We start from the raw sequence: 22,010 nt of genomic DNA on the forward strand, positions 1-22,010 counted from the left end.
TAAGCCCCTCTACAAGAGCGCACTGACACATTGTCACTAACGTGTTGTTGAAGGTTGAGCCTTGTGTGCTTTTTTTTTTTTTTTTTTTTGCTTTTTGGGTCACACCCGGCAATGCACAGGGGTTACTCCTGGCTCTTCACTCAGGAATCACCCCTGGCAGTGCTCAGGGGACCATATGGGATGCTGGGAATCGAACCCGGGTTGGCCGCGTGCAAGGCAAACGCCCTACCCGCTGTGCTATCACTCCAGCCCCTTTTTTTTGTTTTTGTTTTTTTTTTAATGTGTGTGCTTTTTATATATGTATATATCAGTAAAAAATATATATATTTCCCTCTAAGATGGGTTGCCTCCTACTTTGAACCTCATCAGATGTGGTGTGGTCCTCTTGGAGTATGCGCTGGGTGTGTCTCATGAAGTGTCTCGAGGTCCAGGTTCCCTTGTGGGTGAGGCTCGGCCCAAGCGTGTGGCGAGGAGCCCTGAGCATTGCGATGGTTGAGTTCTAGAGGTTTCCGGCTGCTGGGGCTGGGTCCCTTGGGGTGGGGAGGGGTTTCATGAAATTTGCATCTAGGTGGATCAACATGGAGAGTACCACGTTGAGTGAAATGAGTCAGAAAGAGAGGGAGACATAGACAGATGGCACTCATCTGTGGAATATAAAGTAACAGAGTGGGAGACTAACACCCAAGAACAGCAGAGGTAAGTACCAGAGGAGTACTCCACAGCTTAGAAGCTGGTCTCGCGTGTTGGGGGAAAAGGCAGCCAGATAGAGAAGGGACCACCAAGTAAAGGGCGCTAGGAGGGCCCGCTCGGGATGGGAGAGGTGGGCTGAAAGTAAAGTATAGACAACATGATGGCCACTTGGTACCCCTAGTGCAAACCACAACACCCAGAAGGAGAGAGAGATCAAAAGGGAGTGCCCTGCCACAGAGGCAGAGTGGGGTGGGGGAATTCGGGGAGGGGGGAGGGGGAGGGGTGCCGGGACCATTGGTGGTGGAGAATGGGCACTGCTTTTGGGATGGGTACTCAATTATTGTAGGACTGAAACGCAAGCCCGAAAGTGTGTAAGTCTGTAACTGCACCTCACAGTGAAGACATTGAGGGGAAAGTGAGGCGACCAGGAGAGAAACTACTTCGGGGAGGAAACACACGGTCTCTGGGTGGGGGGCTGCAAGGGTCCCAGAAGCAGCCGCAGCTTCTCACGGTTTCATGGGGGCCCCCGCGGCTGCTTGCACCGGATAAATGCTTAGTTACATTAGGGTCAGGGAAGTGGGATCCTTTCTGCTTTCTTGTTTCCTTGCAAGTTGGAAAAAATAAATAAATGCTTTGGTAAATGCTTTTGAAAAAAATGTATGGCTGTTGACAATGTCACCTAAGAAAAACAAATAAAATAAGTAAGTCTTGGCTACTATTTAAAAAACATCTTGTGCTCTCCCACTGAGCTCTGTACCTGCCCCCAGAGGTTTCTTTTTATGTATAAATGTTGCATTTTTTGTATGTAAAGTAAAATAATTTTATTTAGATAAATAAGGAGAGAAAGAGAAGGGAAGGGTAGGGAAGAAGAGGAAAGGAGAGGGAGGGAGGGGGAGGGAAAGAGTGGGAAGGGAGGGAGAGAATGGGGGAGGAAGGGAGAGAGTAGGGGAAGGAGGAGAGTAGGGAGGGGGAGAGAGTAGTGAGGTAGGGAGGGAAGGAGAAAGTGGGGGAAGAGGGAGAGGGTTGGAAGGGAGTGGGGAGGGAGGGGGAAAGTGGGGGAAGGGAGGGAAGGAGAGTGGGGGAAAAGGGAGGGAGTGGAGGGAAAGATGGAGGGAGAGTGGGGGAGGGAGGGAGAGTAGGGGAGAGAGTGGGGGAGGGAGGGAGCAAGAGTAGGGGGGAGGGAGAGTGGGGAGGGAAGGAGAGTAGGGGAGGCAGGGAGAGTAGGGGGAGAGTGGGAGAGGGAGGGAGGGAGAGTAGGGGGGAGAGTGGGGAGGAAGGGGGGAGAGTAGGGGGAGGGAGAGTGGGGGAGGGAGGGAGGAGAGTAGGGGGAAGGAAAGTGGGGGAGGGAGAGTGGGAGAGGGAGGGAGGAGAGTAGGAGGGGAGAGTGGGGGAGTGAATGGGGAGAGGGAGAGTGTGGGAGGGAGGGAGGAGAGTAGAGGGAGGGAGAGTGGGGGAAAGGAGGGAGGAGAGTAGGGGGGAGGGAGAGTGGGAGAGGGAGGGAGGGAGAGAAGGAGGGGAAAGTGGGGGGAGGGAGAGTGGGGGAGAGGGAGGAGAGTAGGGGGAGGGAGAGTGGGAGAGGGAGGGAGGTAGAGTAGGAGGGGAGAGTGGGGGGAGGGAGTGGGGGGAGGGAGAGTGGGGGAGAGGGAGGGAGGTAGAGTAGGAGGGGAGAGTGGGGGGAGGGAGAGTGGGAGGGAGGGAGGAAAGTAGGGGGGAGGGAGAGTGTGGGAGGGAGGGAGCAGAGTAGGGGGGAGGGAGAGTGGGTGCAGGAGGGAGGAGAGTAGCGGGGAGGGAGAGTGGGGGAGGGAGAGAGGCCACCCCTCCAGACGGGAGAGAAGAGGTGCCGGCAAATCTCCCAGATAGAGAAGGTACCTGAATGTTGACATTTTTCTGGTGCTTTTCCTGTAACTCACTCAGACGGTTTCTTTTCCATGTTAGTGTGAATCACACTGACTAATTTGTAATGTTGGGCAAACTTTGAATGGCTTGTTCATGGTCATTTTTCTTTTACATTGCTAAGCTGTATTTTCTACGTTGTCACCTTTTTGCTTTCTCTGTTGTGGGTCATTTGTGGGGAGGGGGCACCCGGCCGTGCTCGGGGCTGACCCCTGGCCTTGCACTCAGGGGTCCCTCTGGTGGTGCTCAGGGACCATCCTGGTGCCAGGGGTCGAAACCCAGGTCAGCCACGCGCAAGGCCTGACCCCTGTATGTATGTCTGGCCCTAAATTTTATCCTGATTTAAAAATCCATTTTCACGTGTGCTATTTGCCCCATGAAGCTTTGGTCTGGTATCAGGGAACGCCGCTAGGAAGTGGTTAGCCCTGTGAAAGGGTTTCTGTGGAATTGGTTTTAATTCTTCCTTAAATTCTTGGAAATTTAAGCTAAGCCATCTGGACCTTGAATTTTCATTGTGGGGAGTTTTTAAATGATGGATTAATTACATCCCCTCTCATCCCTGATGTTTATACTTCGTCTTTTTCTCTTTCCTTGTTTTTTTTGGGGGGGTCAGTGGGTTTGGTGGTGCGTGTGGCTGCCCGCGGGGCCAGGCACCCACTGGCCACATGCCCCGCCCAGCATGACCTCTGGCCCTTCCTCTCCTGCTCTGGACCAACCTGGCTCAGAACAGCCTTCCAATCCTGTTTCCAAAGGATGGGCTTTTGGTTTGTGCTGATTTCCATTATTTTTTCTTTATCTTCTGGTCTGTTGATTCTTGTTCCTTTATTATTTCATTTATTCTGCTTAATTGGAATTAAAATGGCTGTTTTTTGGGGGTGGGGGCAGTTCCATAGCCAGTTCTTGGGGGGCAGGGGGACCGATGGTCATTCCCCCAACTCAGTTCCATGCCGGGCCTTGGGCTACAGAGAGAGAGAGAGAGAGAGAGAGAGAGAGAGAGAGAGAGAGAGAGGGAGAGAGAGGAGGGAGAGAGAGAGAGAGAGAGAGAGGAGAGAGAGGAGGGAGAGAGAGAAGAAGAGAGAGAGAGAGAGGGAGAGAGAAAGAGAGAGAGAGAGAGGGGAGGGGAAATGCGCACTGGTGGGGGGCAGGTGTTGGACTCTGTAGGACCGAAGCCCCCCCGGACCAGCTGTGTGAGTCTGTCTGTGTCTCATGGTGATTCAGTTAAAAAAAATAAAAACACCCCTAAGGAGAGCTCATGGTGGGTCCCTCCATCTCTCACACAGGCAAGGCGGGAGCAAAGGTGCGGCCGTCTCGGACCCCGACACTCACTCCCAGCAGTGCTCCCGGGCCCGGCTCCCCTTTCCTCGGGTCCAGGCGGCAGTCTGTACGTGGCCTGCCCCACTGACCACGCTTTGATTTATGCCCCAGATGACACAGGCTCAGGACACGCCATCCCACAGGGGGCGCCTTTTGGGGTTTGCTGTTTATTTACTTTGGGTTTGGGCCTCTACTGGGCTCTGCACTCAGGGCTCTCTCCTGGGGGGCTGGGGGGGCACACGAGGTGCCAGGGGTCAAGCCTGGCTTCCCCACATGCCGGAGCGCCCCTCACCTGCCTGCTCTCTCCCCGCGCCTGGGCCAGTCCCCTTCATCTCAGGTTTTTGTTTTGCTTTATTTGGGGGCCACACCCAGCTGTGCTCACTGGTGGCTCTGTGCTCAGGGCTGACTCCTGGTTCTGTGCTCAGGGTTGACTCCCGGCTATGCTCAGGGCTCACTCCCGGCTCTTTGCTCAGGGCTCACTCCCGGCTCTGTGCTCAGGGCTGATTCCCGGCTCTGTGCTCAGGGCTCACTCCCGGCTCTGTGCTCAGGGCTGACTCCCAGCTCTTTGCTCAGGGCTGACTCCCAGCTCTTTGCTCAGGGCTGACTCCCGGCTCTGTGCTCAGGGTTGACTCCCGACTGTGCTCAGGGCTCACTTCCGGCTCTGTGCTCAGGGCTGACTCCTGCTGGGGTTTAGGGGACTGGATGCAGCTCACGGAGAATGAGCCCAGGCTAGCCATGCGCACAGCAAGCACCCTCCCTGCTGTGCTCTCTTTCTGGCCCAACTTTGTTTCAATTTTATTCCTTGTGCATCTGTGTATTTTTAAAAGCTTCCATATATGTGTTACTTTTGTGTGTAGAGAAAAATATTTCAAAACAGCAAATTAAAAATTAATAGAATTGAGAAATGTAAACATGAGATAGAATCTCGGGACTCTGAATCTAGTGACTGAACCACAGACGGGTCTGGTCAGAATCGTCTCTACGATGTCACGGGAGGAAGCGTTGATGGCTTTTAATGTGGGAGAGAATCCAGGGGCTCCCAAGGACCCTGAGTGGCCCTTCTTGGGCCGCCTACCAGGCAAACGCAGCGTGACCGTGAGGCCGTGGTTCCTGCCAAGTGTGTTCTCTCCCACTGCCCTTCGGGCGTCTGTCAGGGGTTCTGAGCTTTCCCAGACTCCCCCCCTTGCCCCCCCACCCCCCCCGGTGGAGAGGGGAACGGTGTCTGCGTTCTCCTCACCCGGTAACCCAGGGCCTCTCTCTGTCCGCAGGCAGCTGGCGAAGAGTCTGGGCCAGGCCGGCGAGATCGAGCCCGAGACCGAAGGCATTCTCACGGAGTACGCCGTGGACTTCTCGGATTTCTCCTCCCAGGTTCTAGACTGTCTCCCGCACGCCCTGCCCTGGACGATCCCGCCGGAAGAGCTCAGGAAACGAAGAGACTTGAGGTCAGTCCCCGCAGCTCTCTTGTGAGGGCCGCGTGTTTCCGCCTGGGGTCTTGGGACTGAGCTTCGGACTCAGCCCCCGAGTCTGGCCCCCGAGGCCGCACGCCCGGCCCTCGCTCGAACGTGGGAAGCCCACGGGCCTAGAACGGTCTTTATGTTTAGAAACAAGCAATCTTTGACAGAGGTGTGCGAGACTAAGGTCTCGCGTGTATGGAGAGTGTTGGCACGTCGCCGCGGGGGCTTGGGGACGGCTCTGGCCCCTCTGGCCTCACGGGCTTCCTGCCGGGGGCCGGGGCACTTGGGCTGTGGTAACAGGCGCTCAGGCTGCACAGCCCCGAGGACTGGCGTTAGCCTTTCCTAGAGCAGAGTTCTGGCTCCTGTGCAAGATCCAAAGGTGTCGGGGCTGGAGCGATAGCACAGCGGGTAGGGCCTTTGCCTTGCACGCGGCCGACCCGGGTTCAAATCCCAGCATCCCATAGGGTCCCCTGAGCACGGCCAGGGGTAATTCCTGAGTGCAGAGCCAGGAGTAACCCCTGTGTATCGCCAGGTGTGACCCAAAAAGCAAAAAAAAAAAAAAAAAAAGAAAAAAAAAGAAAAAAGATCCAAAGGTGTCGATTTGCCCCCTGTGGCTCTGCCCCCCTCATCCCCCACACCCCCCCCCCCCCGGGCTGGCCCAACAAGCAGCGCCTCTGAGGAGAGGGGCCTGCCTCGAAGCCTCCCCGCACAGGGCAGAGAGCAAAGGAGCCGAGACTCTTGTGCTTGGAGCTTCATTTTAAAGCTCTACTTCTGGGTCTGGAATTTGCTGGAAAGTCCTCCTGCGGTATTTTTATAACAGCATCTTCTTTGAAGACGTTTCTTCGCTGTGGGATGTTAGTTCTTTCCTGATATTTCTCTTCAGAGTTTGGTTTCCGTGCTGGCGCGCACTTTGGATGCCACATGGAGATACTTTAGAACCAAGAGACTTTTCGTACAGCCCACGGGAGCTCGGGGCAGCTGCCCCTCGGGTCATCCCGTGTCAGTCCTCCCTGCCCGCCCCGGTGCCCCTCCCCCCGCAGGGTGTGAGTCCTCCGTCCCCCGCCCTCTGGCCGCCGTATTCCCGGGAGGTGACGGCTCTTCTCGGCTGCTGAAAGGCCGTGTCACCTGCTCCTTCGAGCTGGCAGTGGGGCTGCATGTTCCACTGACGTCAGCCACTCAGGTGCCATCTCGATCCTGCCCCTGGCCACTCCTCCTGTTTGTTTTTAGGCCTCACTTGGCGGTGCTCAGGGCTCGCTCCTGGCTCTGCGCCCAGGGCTCACTCCCGGCAGTGCTCGGGGGCCCGTATGGGGCGCCGGGAATCGAGCCAGGTTGGCTGCACACGCCCTCCCCACTGTGCCATGGCTCTGGCCCGGCTGTGGCTAGTCCTGACGTGACTCCTGCGCCCTCTGTCAGAGGCCTCCTGGCCTCAGACCCGTCACTCACTGCCGAGCCTTCGCTTTCTCACGTAGAAGAAATCCCACAGGGCCTGTCTCCTTAGATATTTTCCTAAATCTAGGAATCTCTAAAAGTGAAATGAGCAAGGAAGACTCGAGGGGCTGCCGGAGCCTTGTCGTTTGAAGTGTGTATGGGGACAGCCATATTGCAGGGCCAGCGGCATTTTAGATATTTACCCAACCAGAAGGGCGTCCTCCCTGGAGAATGGTACCGGCTGTGGGCACTGGAGAGGTCGTTCTCTCTTATTATCAGCATGGCACTGCCGGGGGCCACCGACGAAGGAGGGTTCAAGAACCAAAGCTGTGGAGAAGGAGAACCACGTGGCCTGTCCTACAGGGAGGGCCTGTGGCTCCCAAGGGACAGAGGCGAGTTTATAGAGTGAAAAAAGAGTGCTGGAGTCCGAGCAACAGTACAGCAGGCAGGGCATTTGCCGTGTACACGGCCAACCTGGGTTCGACCCCTGGCACCCCGTAGAGCCCCCTGGGCACTGCCGGGAGTGATCCCTGAGTGCAGAGCCGGGGCTCGGCCCTGAGCAATGCCAGGTGTGGCCCGAAGAACAAAAGCAGAAAAAACAAAAAAACGATTAGCCTGTGTGCATGCACTTGCACATGCATGCTTACGTGTGTTCATGAAAGCACATGTACGAGAAAGGGCCTGGTGACCGTCATCACGGGACGTGCCGGGTCACTGCTGGGTGTACACGAGATTGTCACGGGGTGCACCGCTCAGAGGCAGGCGCTGAGACTGATCAAGGCAGCTCATTTGATCACTGGCTCTGTTACTCCAGAAAATGTCTAGGTCACTTTTCAAACGTTTGACTCGGAATCTCAGAATAGAGGGAGCCGGCTGATGTCCACGCCCCTTGGCCAGCTCTCCTTTCCCTCTGCCCCCCCCCCCCACCCTTTGTCCTGGGGGCAGGGAGGGGACACTCAGGCTCAGTGCAGGAGCCGGCTGGGAATCTTGAAAATCCACTTTAGTTTCTGAACATTTACCCCCCTCCCCCCCACCCCCCACCCCCCCCACCCCCGCCTCCTCACAGCTCTAGGATTTTATTCCTCGAGTTCAAATCTGATGCTCTGGATCCTTCTGGCTTGAAATCTTCCGCCACTCTCCTGATGCTACAGTAGTTGCCTCTCGCCTCCGTTACCGGCAGCCCCAGTAACATAGCTTTATTATTATTTTTTTATTATAAGCAAGCCTTACCAATCAACCATGTGTTGTTATAGACGAGCATAAAAGTTGAAAAGTTAGGAATAAGTTTTAAAATACTTTATTTTATGAATAATTTTACTTTTGCCAAAAACAATGTAATTAAATGGTTTTTTTTATTGTTTTTCCAAGTTTTGCTTCAACCTCTTATGAAATGGTAATTCAGAAGTTGTAAGTTCAGGGGCCGGGTTTGCTTTGCACGTGTCCGACCCGGGTCTGATCCCTGGTACTGCGTGTGGGGTAGGAGTCAGCCCTGAGCACTGCCCCGTGTGGCCCCAAAACAAAAGAAACAAGACAAACAAAAAATGTGTAAGTTCTGTATTTCCTGATGCTGGATTTGGGGGTTCATTAATGGTGATTATAGCTGGGAAAGATAGCTCAGGGCTTGGGTGGGGGCACAGTCACTAAGTCGTGATACTCATTTTTCAGTCCTATTTGCCGATGTTGATCTGCTTTGGTTTGAAAGCTCACTAGTTTCCATACTCCAGGATAGCAGCCGGTTCTTGTGGACTGACTGAAAGATACGTTAAATATCTACATAGATAGACAGATGTGTTTTCACATCTTTTTAGTTAACGTATCAGCTAACATTTTGGCTCACTCTAGATTAGGCTCACGAGCCTGGTTATTTTTCAGCTGACATCGTTAAGCATCAGTTGGAAAATTTGTTCAGAAGGCCGTGTGCATAGCTCTGAGGAGTTTCTCAGGTCAGACGCTTCCTAATTCTAGGCGTCCAAGCTGTTCAACAGTGGAAGCATTTTTTAAATGTCCAGCTTAAACCATTATCTTTAGGACTTGAGTTTATAATTAATTTTGATTTCAAAAAAAAAAACAGTAACTTTCCCCTCATTGTTAAAATATCACCCTGGGCGAGGGATATGTCTCAAGCAGTTGAGCACCTGGTCCCCGGGTGGTCCCTGCATCAGGTGACCCCTGAGAGCCACTGTGGGTGGCCCCAGGGCCACCGCACTGCAGGGTGTGGTCCCCACGACAGCTGCAAGACAATGGAAAGGTCTCTTTACCTTGAAGGACTGATCTCACGCTCGTGTTTATTTCCCTAAGTATCTGCTCTGCTAGGAAATTATTGACAGCCATTGTTTGGGACTCGAATGGCAGCCGAGGATGAATTCATACTTAGCAGAAGTGGCAGCTTTGCCAGGTTTCCTGATGTTAATAGTCATTTATATCAGCCACAGTCTCTTCAGTCCAGTGATCTTTGCATTCATCCTTTTCTAGCCACTTCCCTATTCTGTAAGCTCACCTTAAGTTAAACAAACCCCCTAAGCCCGGGTGTGCTGGGGCCCGGGTAAATCCCCATAAGCTGCCACGACTGAAACATAAGCAGAAACATAACATAACGGGCATCGCTCGCGCCCTCGAGGGCCGTCTCTCCACTCTGTGCCTCAAGCCCGTGAGGGCACCAGGGCCAGTGAACGTGTTTACGTAGTCTTGGTTGAATTCCTAGTGTTTTCCCACAAATAATCAACATGAAGAGGGGCTGTCGAGACGGCCTGGGCTAAGGCACTTGCCTGCGCACAGCCGGCCCCAGTTCTACCCCGGTGTCCGTATGCTCGACTCTCACCGCCAGGGACAGCTCTGAGCACTGTGCGGCGTGCCCCCAGAACCGCAGTAAATAGGCATAAAGAGAAATTCTCTTTCCCTGGAGCATTTCGATCTGATTATGCCCTTCCCCTGACCTCGTGATAGGCTCGTTCAGTTTTCCAGCTGATGAAAGTTTGTTGGACGCTCTCCGTGGATAAGGGGCACTTACCCGGGCACAGATATAGGTGTGGTCTCTTAAAGGACGCTCAGCGCTCGGGGCAGGAGTCACGAATCACACGTGTTGGATGCGGGTCACGTGTGGGATTACAGCGCAGCGGACATCCCCCGTGCAAGGCTCGGTCGCGCTGTGCTTCTCAGGGGGTCTGCCCTGTCAGGTGTCAGCGTTGGCTCAAGGCAGCAAGTAAGACCCAAGGCCCCGTGACGGGGGACGGACACACACTGGGTGGGGCTGGGGCAGGGGAGAGGGAGAGGGCCACCAGTGAGGGGTTCGGGGTCAGAGTTGTGTCCATGAGGAACTCCTCCAGTGTGTTGTAAGCCAAAAAGAAATGAGTGAGAAGCAACAAGCGCGTGCTGGAGGCTGGGTCAGTGCATGCCCGTCACTCCTCGGGGAAACCTGGTCTTTCCCCTCGCCTCCCCTCTGCCCTGCAGGCCTGGATTTACCTGTTTGATTCGCCGACGTGCAGATTGTGTGTGTGTGCTGTGATTAAGATGTGTTCACAGATATTCCAGGTACTAAATTAGCCACTAGAAAGAAAAGGCAGCCCCCTGCTTCTTGGGGATTGCCCGATTCTCGGGGAGACAGCTTTGCTCCCCGCTTTTACAGCATCTGTCAAGCGCTCGGATGTCTGCGGGAACAGTCGCCGGGGCTCACACCCACACACGACGGGCCCGGAGCCGTGCCAGCGAGCAGGGTCGTCTTCCTCTCGCTGCTGGGCTGGGGGCCGTGTGTGTGGAAAAGGTGACAGGACCCCCGGCTCCCAGGAGCCCCCCGGAGCTGGGCTGCGGCTCCCCGGGCGTCCCCCCCCCCCCCCGCCGTGCACCCTGCGAGCGCCCCGTTGGCCCCAGCTCGGCGAGGGTTTCTACGTACCCATGTAGGTTTGGTATTTGAACAATTATATTTGGAACAGAAAAGTTCCATCAATCTTTAAACCTCATAATCCAATTATGTCAGTAAAATTCCAGTTTTGTAGTCCAGTGGAATCGGGGTAATATTTTGCAAACTGAAGTTGAGAGAAATAGTGTTTATTTTGAAAAGAAAAACGGTTGGTTAGCAATTTTTCGAGCAGTGAGGCTGGTGTGAACTCCTAGGGGCGATCTGGCCCTTCTGGTGGGATCGGCCCTCCCCCGAGCTCTCTCCCCGGCCCCCGGGAGCCCCCGCCTGCAGCAGGCAGGGAGAGAGTCGGCCCAAAGGCAAGTGTGCAGCCCCAGAAACCCCCAGGCTTGCTGCGGAGGCCCGCTCCGGCCCGCTCTGACTTCATTCACGTTGTTGCGCTTCCTCTGGGGCTTAACTGGAAGGGGAGGCCAGAACTTGGGAGTTCAATTGAAGTGACTATCGGAGGGGGGAACCACGAGGGCTGCTCTCGCTCTTTCCGGCAAAGGAGTCCGCAGAGGACGCTCCCGGCCCTTGCAGGCGCGCTGGGCGCGGGCAGGCAGGTGGTTTCCCTCCTGGCCCGCGGGGCTCCGTCTCTTTACGACTCCCTCGATCAGAGGAAGCCTGGTGACCTCCACTGGACCATTACAAATGTGAAACTTGGCACTCAAAATTGCTTGCTCTAAATTTTCCAATTGCTGTCTCTCTCTCTTCTTTTCCATTTAATGTCGTTCTGCCAACTGGTGATTTTATTATTATAAACAGGACATTGTATTCACTTTTAAGAAGAAATACGAAGCTGGAGGTAAAATTACAAACTGCAGTGTCTTAGCTGCCAAAATAGAAAACAATGAGCTAAAAATACGGAGCACGGCAAGGGGGTCGTGGCAAGGAACGTCGAACTGTCTTCCAGTGGGACCATCCCGGGGACACGGAAACTTCCTCTGCGTCCGGGTAAACCAACCTTGGCGTAGTGGCTTGAGAGCAGAGACGCGGTGTTCGCAGACGGCCTCTCGGTGGGACGGTGTCCGGACATCACTAACGCTAAAATTCCAGTCAGCTGGAGGCTCAGCTTCGACTCCAGTGCGGCTCAGCGGCCCTTGGTGAAAGGTTCCCCTGGCGAGGCCAGGCCGTAGCTCCAAGGAGCACTGGCCGCCCGCTCTCCCAGGGCCCAGCCTGGGGTACGTCCAAGAAGTCAGTTCAATTTGGGGAGAGGGTCAGAACAGTTAATCTTCTGTAGAACAGATTATTTGACCAGGTTATGATATTCTGAGAAGTACTGGTCGGTCGCGAGTTCTTGTGATCTTCATGGAGGAACAGGGTTCTGTGGCCAAGGGTTTCTGGGAAAGAATGAGCTCGCCTATTTCTTAGGACTTTTCCTCTTGGATCATCTTGTGGAACTATCAGCGTTCACTTAGAATACATTTTGAAATTGCTAAACTGAATGGTCCAAGACATACTCACTCTAATAGCTTGCAATTCGCTTAGAAATGCCCTTTTAGAGTTTGTCAGGGAAAGACAGAGACATGTCATATAGAAAGAAAGCAGTACAGAGAGAGAGAGAGAGACAGAGACAGAGAGACACAGAGAGAGAGACACAGAGAGAGAGGGAGACAGAGAACACCACTGAAACCAGAAACTGGTTCTTTGAAAGAATAAATAAGAGAGACAAATCTTTGACTAGACTCACAACAAAACACAGAGAAAGTACTCAAATAGCATCATAAATGAAAGGGGAGAAATTCCAGCAGAACCCCCATAAATCCAAGGCTTCGTGAGGCTTACTATGAACAACTCTACTCTGTTAAGTTGGAGAACCTAGAAGAAATGGGCAGATTCATAGAAGCATGTAATTTTCCAAAACTGAATGAGGAGGAAATAAGAAGCCTGAACAGGCCAATCACAAGCAAGGAAGTTGGAACAGTAAGCCAGAATCTCGCCCAGAACAAAAGTCTGGTCCAGATGGGTTTACAGGTGAGTTTCATCAAGGTCTCCTCCAGAGAAGACTTACTGTCACTGATCCCAGTTCTTCCAAAATATCCAAGAGACAGGAATCCTGATTAGCACCTTGTACAAAGCTAGTATTACACTGACACCAGAGCAGACAAAGACATTACTAAGAGAGAAAACTGAGAAAACTGCACACCAATATCCTTGATGAACATGGATGCAGAAATCCTCAAGAAAATCTTAGCAAACTGGATCCAGCAGCAAACCAAAAAAAATCATACACCACGATCAAGTGGGATTCATCCCAGGAATCCAACGTTGGTTTGGTATACGGAAATCAGTTAACAAAATAGACCATATCAGTAAAAGCAATGATTAAAATCATATGACCTTATCAATCAATGCAGAGAAAGCTTTTGGCAAGATTCAGCATCCATTTATGATAAAAAATCTCAAAATAGGAGTGGAAGGAGCCTTCCTCAGGATAGCAAAGACTGTCTATAACCAAGCCCACAGCACGTATTATTCATAATGATGAAAACCTGAAAGCATTCCCACTGAGATCAGGTGCAGGGCAAGGATGTCCCGTCTCCTCTCATGCAACATTGTGTTAGAAGTCCTCGAAACAGCAATCAGGCAAGAAGAGGAAAGCAAAGGGGTCAGAATTGTCAAAGTCAAATTATCTCTATTTGCAAATGACATATTATACATAGAAGACCCAAAAGAACGCCCCCCACACACATACACACACACACACACACACACACACACACACACACACACAAAGCCCTTCTAGAAACAATAAATCAATACAGCAGAGTGGCCAACTACAAAGTCAATACATAAAAATCAGTTGCATTCTTAAATATACGAGCAATGACTCAGAGGAGAAAGAAGAAATCAAAGAATTTACCCCACTCAAAATAGTGCGGTAGGTTCCAAAAACTCATGTACCTAGGAATCAACTTAGCAAAAGAGGTGGGAGACACTATGAAAACTTCAAAACACTTAAGAAATAAATACAGGAAGACCATAGAAAATGGAAAACTATTCCATGCTCTTGGAAGAATCAATATTATCAGAATGACCCTCTTAAACTCCTACATAGATTCAGTGCAATTCCTGTGCAAATTCAGATGTCATTCTTCAGGGACTTAGAATAGTCCATACTAAAGTTTGTATGAAATTATAAGAGACCCTGAATAGCCCAAACCATACTGAAAAATAGGGAAGTGGGCAGGGGGACGGGGGTAATCTCATTACCTAATTTGAAACTATACTATGAAGCCACAGTGATCATTCTTGCTTTGTTTTTTGGGTTTTTTTGTTGGTGGTGGTGGTGGTTTTGTTTGTTTTTTTAAGGAAAGAAAAGGCCATCCATCCCTTTGGTGTGACTACCACATGTATCTGATGGGTAAATATTTAGCATGCCCACCAAAGGGAAGACAGGCAGGGGGCTAGGTGGGAAATGCGGGGATGCTGCCTTAACCTCAGCCCTTCTTTGCTCCGAGAAGCCCTTCTCCCCTCAGCCGAGGGGAACAAGATGCAGTTGCTGTGCAGTTTGTGGTGGTGCTCTCGTCACTTCTGGCAGGATTGTTTCCTTCATGTAAATTCTGACATGGGGTTTATGAAATCGTGGGTAACCGTGAGTCCTAGAGTGAATCTGTTCTGAATTGGGAGTGCGTGAGTAGTTTGGCAACCCTCACGCCTCTCCTGACAGCTGGCGCTGCCGCCAGGGAAGACGGAGCCTCAGGTGAGAGCGCCCTGTGCGGAGAAGGCCGCCTGGATTCATGCCCAGCAGTAACTTCGAGCATTGCCGTAGCATCGACGTTGCTAGACGTTCCAGGTCAAGCCTGTTTGTGGATCATACCGAAGGGATGTTTCTGAAAAAACATGCGCAGGAGGTCTAGGATTTACGACAACCTTGAGGTCTAGGGGTGATTCAGAGATAGGAGGCAAAGCTTCCTCGCAGCCTGGGTTTTGAGACACTCAGACATCATAAAATTCACCTTTTCAAGTGCATAACGGATTTGATTTTTTTGTTTAGTCTTCGAACCGTGCATCTGTTAGCACTCATTCCAGAACATTTCCATCCCACCCCCCGGAAGTCTCTGCACTTAGCTGTGATTCACTCTCCTCCCCGCTTAGCTCCCAGGAAGAGCAGCTTCCTACTTCTTTTTTTTTTTTTCTTTCTCTTTCTTTCTTTTTTGCTTTTTGGGTCACACCCAGTGATGCTCAGGAGTTACTGAGCATCACTCACTAATTACTCCTGGCGGTGCTTGGGGACCCTATGGGATGCCGGGGATTGAACCTGGGTCGTCTTTGTGCAAGGCAAACGCCCCACCTGCTGTATTATCGCCCCGGCCCCTCTCCTGCTTCTGTACTGCCCGTTTCCCCATTCTGCACAGCCTGGACAATGGACTCCGTGCTCAGGGACTTCTGTGAGGGCTTCATTGTCATCCCTGCCATGGCACATATCGTCACTTCATCCTTTCTGCCCATCCTTTGCTTTTACCACGTTATTTGTCCAGTCATGGATGACGAACATGTATGTCTTTCTACTTTTTTTTCTGTGGATGACACCAGCAGAGCTCAGGGCCAACTCCTGACCGTGTGCTTAGAGACCACACGTGGACGTGCCCGGGGGACACAGATGACGCCAGGGACTGAACCCGGGAAGGTGGGCCCTAAGGCAGGCATCCTAAACTCCGGGAATACCTCTCTGGTCCCTCTTATTTCTAATTTTAATTTAATCTTGTCGGAGAACAGACCTTATTGGATCTTAATTTTTAGAAATTTGACACAGGCGTTATGGCATTGGAGAAGATTCTCTTGTACTTGAGAAGAATGTGTCTTCGACTGTTGCTCTGTTACTGTTTTCTAATATTGTTAAGGGGCTGGAGCGATAGCACAGCGCGTAGGGCGTTTGCCTTGCATGTGGCCGACCCGAGTTCGATTCCTCCGTCTCTCTCAGAGAGCCCGGCAAGCTACCAGGAGTATCCCACCCCACGGCAGAGCCTGGCAAGTTACCTCTGGCGTATTCGATATGCCAGAAACAATAACAACAAGTCTCACAATGGAGACGTTACTGGTGCCTGCTCGAGCAAATCGATGAAAAACGGGATGACAGCACTACAGTGCTAATATTGTTAATATTCTCCAGGATGTTCTGTCAATTTCTTGTGAGCTCTAGTTGATAGTACTGTTCATGTCTTTTATTTTCTTGAATTGTTTTTATTAAACTGCTTCCTCCGTTATTGACAGCTGGCTACTGAAGGTGCTTATGTTTTTATAATTATCATCTAGATGACTTATTGGTACAAAAAGACCTTCTTTGCTCCTGGTGACACCTTCTGTCTTCATCTGGACATAGCTGTCATAAAGGTGCAGCTATACAAGTGGAAACTATGAACATCGGGTCAAAGGTTAAGGCGCTTAACCTGCGGCCACAGAGCCGGGCACCACCCCTGAGTTATAGACCCAGGTGTGACCCGTGAGCACCGCCGGCTGAGCACCCCGCCAAAAAAGAAGTCAGTTCCTGTCTTCTCCAAGTTCATTGTTGTCACTGCTTTCATTATTGCTGTCTTGTGACGTCCCCATTCTTTAGCATCTCTCCTCGTTGTCACACGAAGCCAGTGAGCCGCGTGGACACTCGGGAGCAGCTCCCTCCTGGACGTCACCTCCCCACTCTGCCCGCCTCCTCACTTCCTGCCTGGACCGTCCTTACTGGGTCCTTCCGGGGCCTGTGCGTGCATGCCGCGGTCTGGGTTCCCAGCCGTGCGTCACGCCTTTTCAAAGCTGTCTGTCTGCACCCTGCTCTCGGCCTTCACTTGTAATGTCTTTGAAGTCGGCTCCTTATTGGCTCCTTTTACCACTTCACAAATTAGTGATGTTGGCTGAGTGCCGCCGGCTGTGCGGCCCGACCCCCGGCACTCCCAGGAAGGGTGCGTCAGGTCACCGGGACTGGGAGCGTCTGGGCAGGGAGGCCCGGAAACGCTGTTTGCAGGGAGCTTGGAGCTCACTTGTGTCCCGCCCGCACCCCAGGATTGCTGGGCCCCTGGTCATCACCAGGCTCAGGCTGCGGTGTGCAGCGGGAGAGGAGGCCGAGGCTAGGATGGGCTCAGCCTTCCAGGGCTCACGGCCCCTAGCAGGACGCAGCCAGGGGATCAGCACCCAGCTGCCCGCCTCGAGGTGTCAGCGGGGTCATGGGAAGGTTGGTTTGGGCAATGGTTGTAGGAGAACATTGGTTTGTCCTTCTTCCCTTGCCACAAGGAGTTTAGGCTTAAGTGCTCTGGAGACACTCCCATTCCTTTGTTTATCTGTAAACTCTTCTCTGCACCCTCTTCCCACCAGTTAATCACCTTTTCCCTAATCAGATTCTGTTATCTTGTAAGATCAGCTCCTTCTAAGGACTCTGAATTTGTATTGTAAGTTAGTGTCCTTTGCATAGTTTACCTTAAAGCAGTGTCCTTTCTGTATGGACACAGGAAGACAGTTAATGTTATGCTCTTGTAACTTGGGAGTTGATTGACTCCGAATAATATTTACTTCTGGGCATCTGCTTTCTCAACGCAGTTGCCCTTAGTTCCTAGCACCCTAAAAGCAGGGTCCCAATGAGGGATGGAATGGACCCACGGCAAGCTGTGAGCTACCCTGGCATCGAAATGGGCCAGACCAAAGCACCACAATACTCAACTATAAGTTGAGGGCATGATCATGAACAAATGCTGTCATGATCCAAAGGTAACGACGAGATTAGGACCCTGCTGGGGTTAGGAAGACTAACCTGGCCTGAGGACTGTGGTCTGGAATGTATAGTGAATGTCCTCAGGAAGAACCAAACTTTAAGTTTATATCTCTTACTGTGCTCAAACAGAATGACATTGCTAGAAATATTAGAAGTAGATTCACTACAACTATGTAAGTGGATTACTAGCTGAGGAAAGGAGAAAGTGACACACCCTTGTTTGGATCCCACCCTTGAGTGGATCTCCTAGTAATCTCCTTAGATGAGGTTTTGTCCTTGAGGAGTGGCCTTACCTCTTTGTTGATGTATTAATGTTCCGACCCACATTTGTGTTCCCACCCTATGTGATTGCTATATAAACTAAGACTATAGAAGTAAGGGGGAAGAGACAGAAGCGGGGAAAGACACAGGAAGTAGAGAGAAGACACAGAAGTAGGGGGAACACACAGAAGTGCGCGAGAGAGAAGCAGAAGGGGAACGGAGATTGGAATAAACTGCAGCTGACACCGACCAGCCTGGCCCTTGTTCCTTCCTTCGCCTGCCCACTGCCATCCACCTCCCGGGGTGGGGGAAGTGTCGTGAGACCACCGAATGCGGGCAGCGGGAGAGATAGAGCCCCGCCGGCCCCCTCCTCTTTTGTGAACACACAATGGTGCAGGGGGGACTCATCGTGTAGAAAGTGGGGGGTAGAAACGAGCCCCCTTTGGAGAGGATCAGGAAGGAAGGGAAGATGGAACTGCAAAGTCTGAGGCAGGAGAAGCAGGTAACTGGAGGGGCGCGTCATTGTTAGCACCAGGGGTGTGGCGTCGCCTCACGCTTGTAGCGGTGCAAGTGACAAAAATGAAATCACCTACTTTATCGGTGCCAGGAAAGAGGGACAGAGTTTCTCGGCCCCCTGTGCGGTGCCCTGCTCAGTCCCCCACCCCTCAGCGATTCCGAACCGTCTGCTCTGTCCCGGAGCCTCGGCTGGGTCGCGCACTCCAAGCCCTCACTCTCTTTCCCTGACCATGGCTCGCCCCTGGACTCTTCCCACTGGACGGAATTCTCCTCGCGGGACTGTTCGGTCACGTGATCCCGCCGGGGTAGGGGGGAGGTGAGGCGAGCGACCGAGACTCCACCACTGTGCGTGCAGGGCTCTGTCTTCCTGGGGGGCACAGGGTCCTCACAGAAGCCGAGATCTGTTTCTAGATGCACATTCAGCACTTGGCGTGTAATAATTATATGCGTAAATAGACGTTATAGAAAAGAAGAAGAGAAATAAAGGAAAAGACAAGATTTTGTTTGGGAGTTTGCAGCATATGCATTAATTAATTCAAATTCATTCAGAGTAACTTGGTTTTTTTACAAATTTGTAATTCATTCCTTTTTTTGCATTCCTAGGGAAATGATTATTAATGAAACTTAGCTCAGTCTAGGTAAGAAAAGGTCTTACAAAACATCTGTTAAAATTAGTATAACTGGGGGGCTAGAGCAATAGCGCAGTGGGTAGGGCGTTTGCCTTGCACGAGGCCTACCCGGGTTCGATTCCCAGCATCCCATATGGTCCCCTAAGCACCGCCAGGAGTAATTCCTGAGTGCAGAGCCAGGAGTAACCCCTGTGCATCACTGGGTGTGACTCAAAAAGAAAAAAAAAAAGGGCTGGAAAGATAATACAGGGGTTTAAGGCACTTGTGTTGCATGTGGCTGACCTGGATTCCGTCCCCTGAGCACTACCAGGAGTGATTCCTAAACACAGAGCCAGGAGTAAACCCTGAGCATCACTGGGTGTAGCCCAGAAACTTAAAAAAAGGGGGAAAAAAAAAGAAAGAAAGGAAGTAGAGAAGAGGGAAAAAAAGTGAGCCCATGCACAAAGCCAGGAGTCGCCTTTGAGCACTGCTTGGGGTGGCCCCCCACCAAAATAAAAGCACTGGAATCAGACGGGCACAGCTTCTGCTTCTGACAGAAATGGAGGATACCCTTTCCCGGAGCCTCCGGAGAATCAGAGCGTGGGACTAGGAGCAAACGAGTCAGGTAGACCCTAGGAGGTGGAACAAAAAGGAGGCAGATGGGGACGCAGGCAGCCCGAGGCTGAGGAGCAGCGCTGGAGACCCCCTGCTGCTGGAGACCCCCTGCTGTGGCACCTGCGGGGAGCAGGGCGGGTGGGCCAGCAGCAGAAACGCGCCAGGATCCCGCAGGGTCCTGCCGCCCCAGAGCGTCAGGTTGGACGCCGAAGTCCCAGACCTTCTCCCAGTCTCAGGAAAGGGCCCGGGAGCGCCCCAGGCCCTCCTGCCAGGGGTCTGTCTGTGGAGCGACCTGCCGCATACAGGGGTCTCCGCTCCCCCCCCCCAAAACACACACACACACACACACACACACACACACACACACACGGGTGCCAGCAGACCCCAGTAGGCACTGATCTTCCGTAGAACGCCGGCAGGTGGCAGGAGTCGGCTCGAAGGGCAGGAGCCCCAGATGGGACCGACGGGCCCCCTGGGAGCCAGCCCAAACCCGGGAACAACCCCTGAGCAGTGCCGCCAGGTGCGGCCCCGGACGGAAACACATGCACAGCGTCTGCAAGGGCTGAGCATGAGCAGCCCCGGCCCGTGGCCTGTCCCCTGAGGCTCTCACCTCTCGGGGCACTGTGAGTCTCAGCTCGTCACTGCGCGGTCACCCCCGCCCAGGGCCCCGTCTGTCCCCAGGCCAGCGGCAGCAGAGCGTTGGCAGACAGAGTTGGCACGCGCTGCCCCTGCCCTCGTGCCCCGCGGGCCGATGGCGCAGTGTGCACCTCTTGAACTCCGTCCTGCCCTGGCGGCCGGCGGAGCAGGGCAGGGGTGGCGCCCACTCTGGGGGGCAGGGGACGGGCAGAGCAGTGTCCTGCTTTCACAGCGAGGGGGTCCACAGGGCCAAGGGGGGCCGAGTGCTTCCCACCCCCTGCCGCGCGGCATTCGTGCCGGGGCCTCCCCACTGCAGCCCTCGCGCCGGCCCGGCCCAGGACAGACAGCTCCTGGGCTGCAGGCGTCCGGCGTCTCGAAGTAAATGGCCTAAGATGTCTCGGATCCCGTCGAGCATCCAGAGAGCCGGGAGCCTTGCCCTTGGAAGCACAGCTGGCACCAGGAACAGGGAGAAGCGCTGCAGAGCATCTCTGTGAGGACTTTTGTTCTGATTATGGACGGAGGCTCTGTGGTAGGCAGTACTGCTGATGCCTGTGTCCCTAGTTCCGTCACCCTCAGCCAGAGCCCCTCCCCCCCGCCCGCTCAGCACAGCCTCCAGCCCACCCTGCTCTCAGCGGGTAGTTGCCGTTTTGGTAGAACTCACTTAGGAATGCACCTGGGACTGGGCTTTTTCTGTTCTTGAGGAGACTTTTAATTACTGTTTCCATTTCTTTTTTTTTTTGGTTTTGGGGTCACACCTGGCGATGCACAGGGATTACTCCTGACTCTTCACTCAGGAATTACCCCTGGCGGTGCTCAGGGGACCATATGGGATGCTGGGATTAGAACCCGGGTCAGCCACGTGCAAGGCAAACGCCCTACCCGCTGTGCTATCGCTCCAGCCCCCTGTTTCGATTTCTTTATTCAAGATTGGCCTCTGACAAGGATTTTAAAGCAACCTTTAAAAAAATTGCCCTCGCAAATAATCAAATTCTCCTGAAACAAAAGCAGAATAGGATTTTTTTTTTTTTTTGCAAAGACATAGGACTTAAAGAAACCCCAGAGGAGAAATACCAAGGTGAAAAATACTGTTGCCAAAATTAAAAACCTACCAAAGCTTAATTAATCAGTTAATTGATGGCGTGGATGAGCATTGTAAAACTGATGAACGTGAAGGCAGATCAACCAAATTGAGAACTCTGAACAGCAGCAACTTATAGGATGAAAAAAACTTTTTTTTTGATACTTTGTTGTTTTGTTTTTTTCTTTTGTTTTTTTTTTTGTTTTTTATTATTATTATTATTATTATTATTATTTTGCTTTTTGAGTCACACCTGGCAATGCACAGGGGTCACTCCTGGCTCTGCACTCAGGAATCAACCCTGGCAGTGCTCAGGGGACCCTATGGGATGCTGGGAATGGAACCTGGGTTGGCCGTGTGCAAGGGAAACGCCCTTCCCGCTGTGCTATCGCTCCAGCCCCTGATACTTTGTAATAGTAAAATCCCCCAGTTCCAGTGGGGAAAGTGAGTCGGACTAGAAAGGCATGGAAAGAAACAGTGTCTGGTAACTTCCCAAATTGAGCCAAATCTCCAAGCCCAGGGGGCGTCTGTCAGGAAAGCCACTTCTGTGGGCTCGCTCCTGAGTGGGGCCCCCAAATCATAAACAGACAAAACACTTATGGAAACTGAAAGGAAAAATTTTGGAAGGAGAGAAAACTGATGGGGTACTTCTAAGGAACCCCGCTTCACCAAGCTGCTCTTTGGAAGCCGGAGGGAAAAGCCAGATTCCTCTCCGGCACCAGAGCAGAGAATTGCCAGCCTTGAACGGTATGTCCAGGGTACGTATCCTTCAGAAAGGAAAAGGAAACAGTGACATTCTCGGGAAAGGGAAAGCAAGAGAATTATTTGTTTGTCAACACCCTAAAAGTGCAGCTACGGAAAGTTCTCATAACAGGAAGAAAACGGTGACAGGTCAAGAGTTTCGCCATGGGAAGAACATTAAGGGTCTGAA

The 22,010-nt window shown here is 52.4% G+C and overlaps 1 protein-coding gene across 1 annotated transcript in view; it reads left to right on the plus strand.

The window, feature by feature from the left end:
* DIS3L2 (DIS3 like 3'-5' exoribonuclease 2) overlaps nt 1-22,010 on the plus strand; it is a 270,536-nt gene that overhangs the window by 156,034 nt on the left and 92,492 nt on the right. Inside the window, exon 9 of the mRNA XM_055121806.1 lies at nt 5,166-5,339. Within this exon, the coding sequence (XP_054977781.1) occupies nt 5,166-5,339 (174 nt within the window). The remainder of the gene's footprint in view (nt 1-5,165; nt 5,340-22,010) is intronic.

This window comes from Sorex araneus, chromosome X (genome assembly GCF_027595985.1).
Source record: "Sorex araneus isolate mSorAra2 chromosome X, mSorAra2.pri, whole genome shotgun sequence".
NCBI lineage: Eukaryota > Metazoa > Chordata > Mammalia > Eulipotyphla > Soricidae > Sorex > Sorex araneus.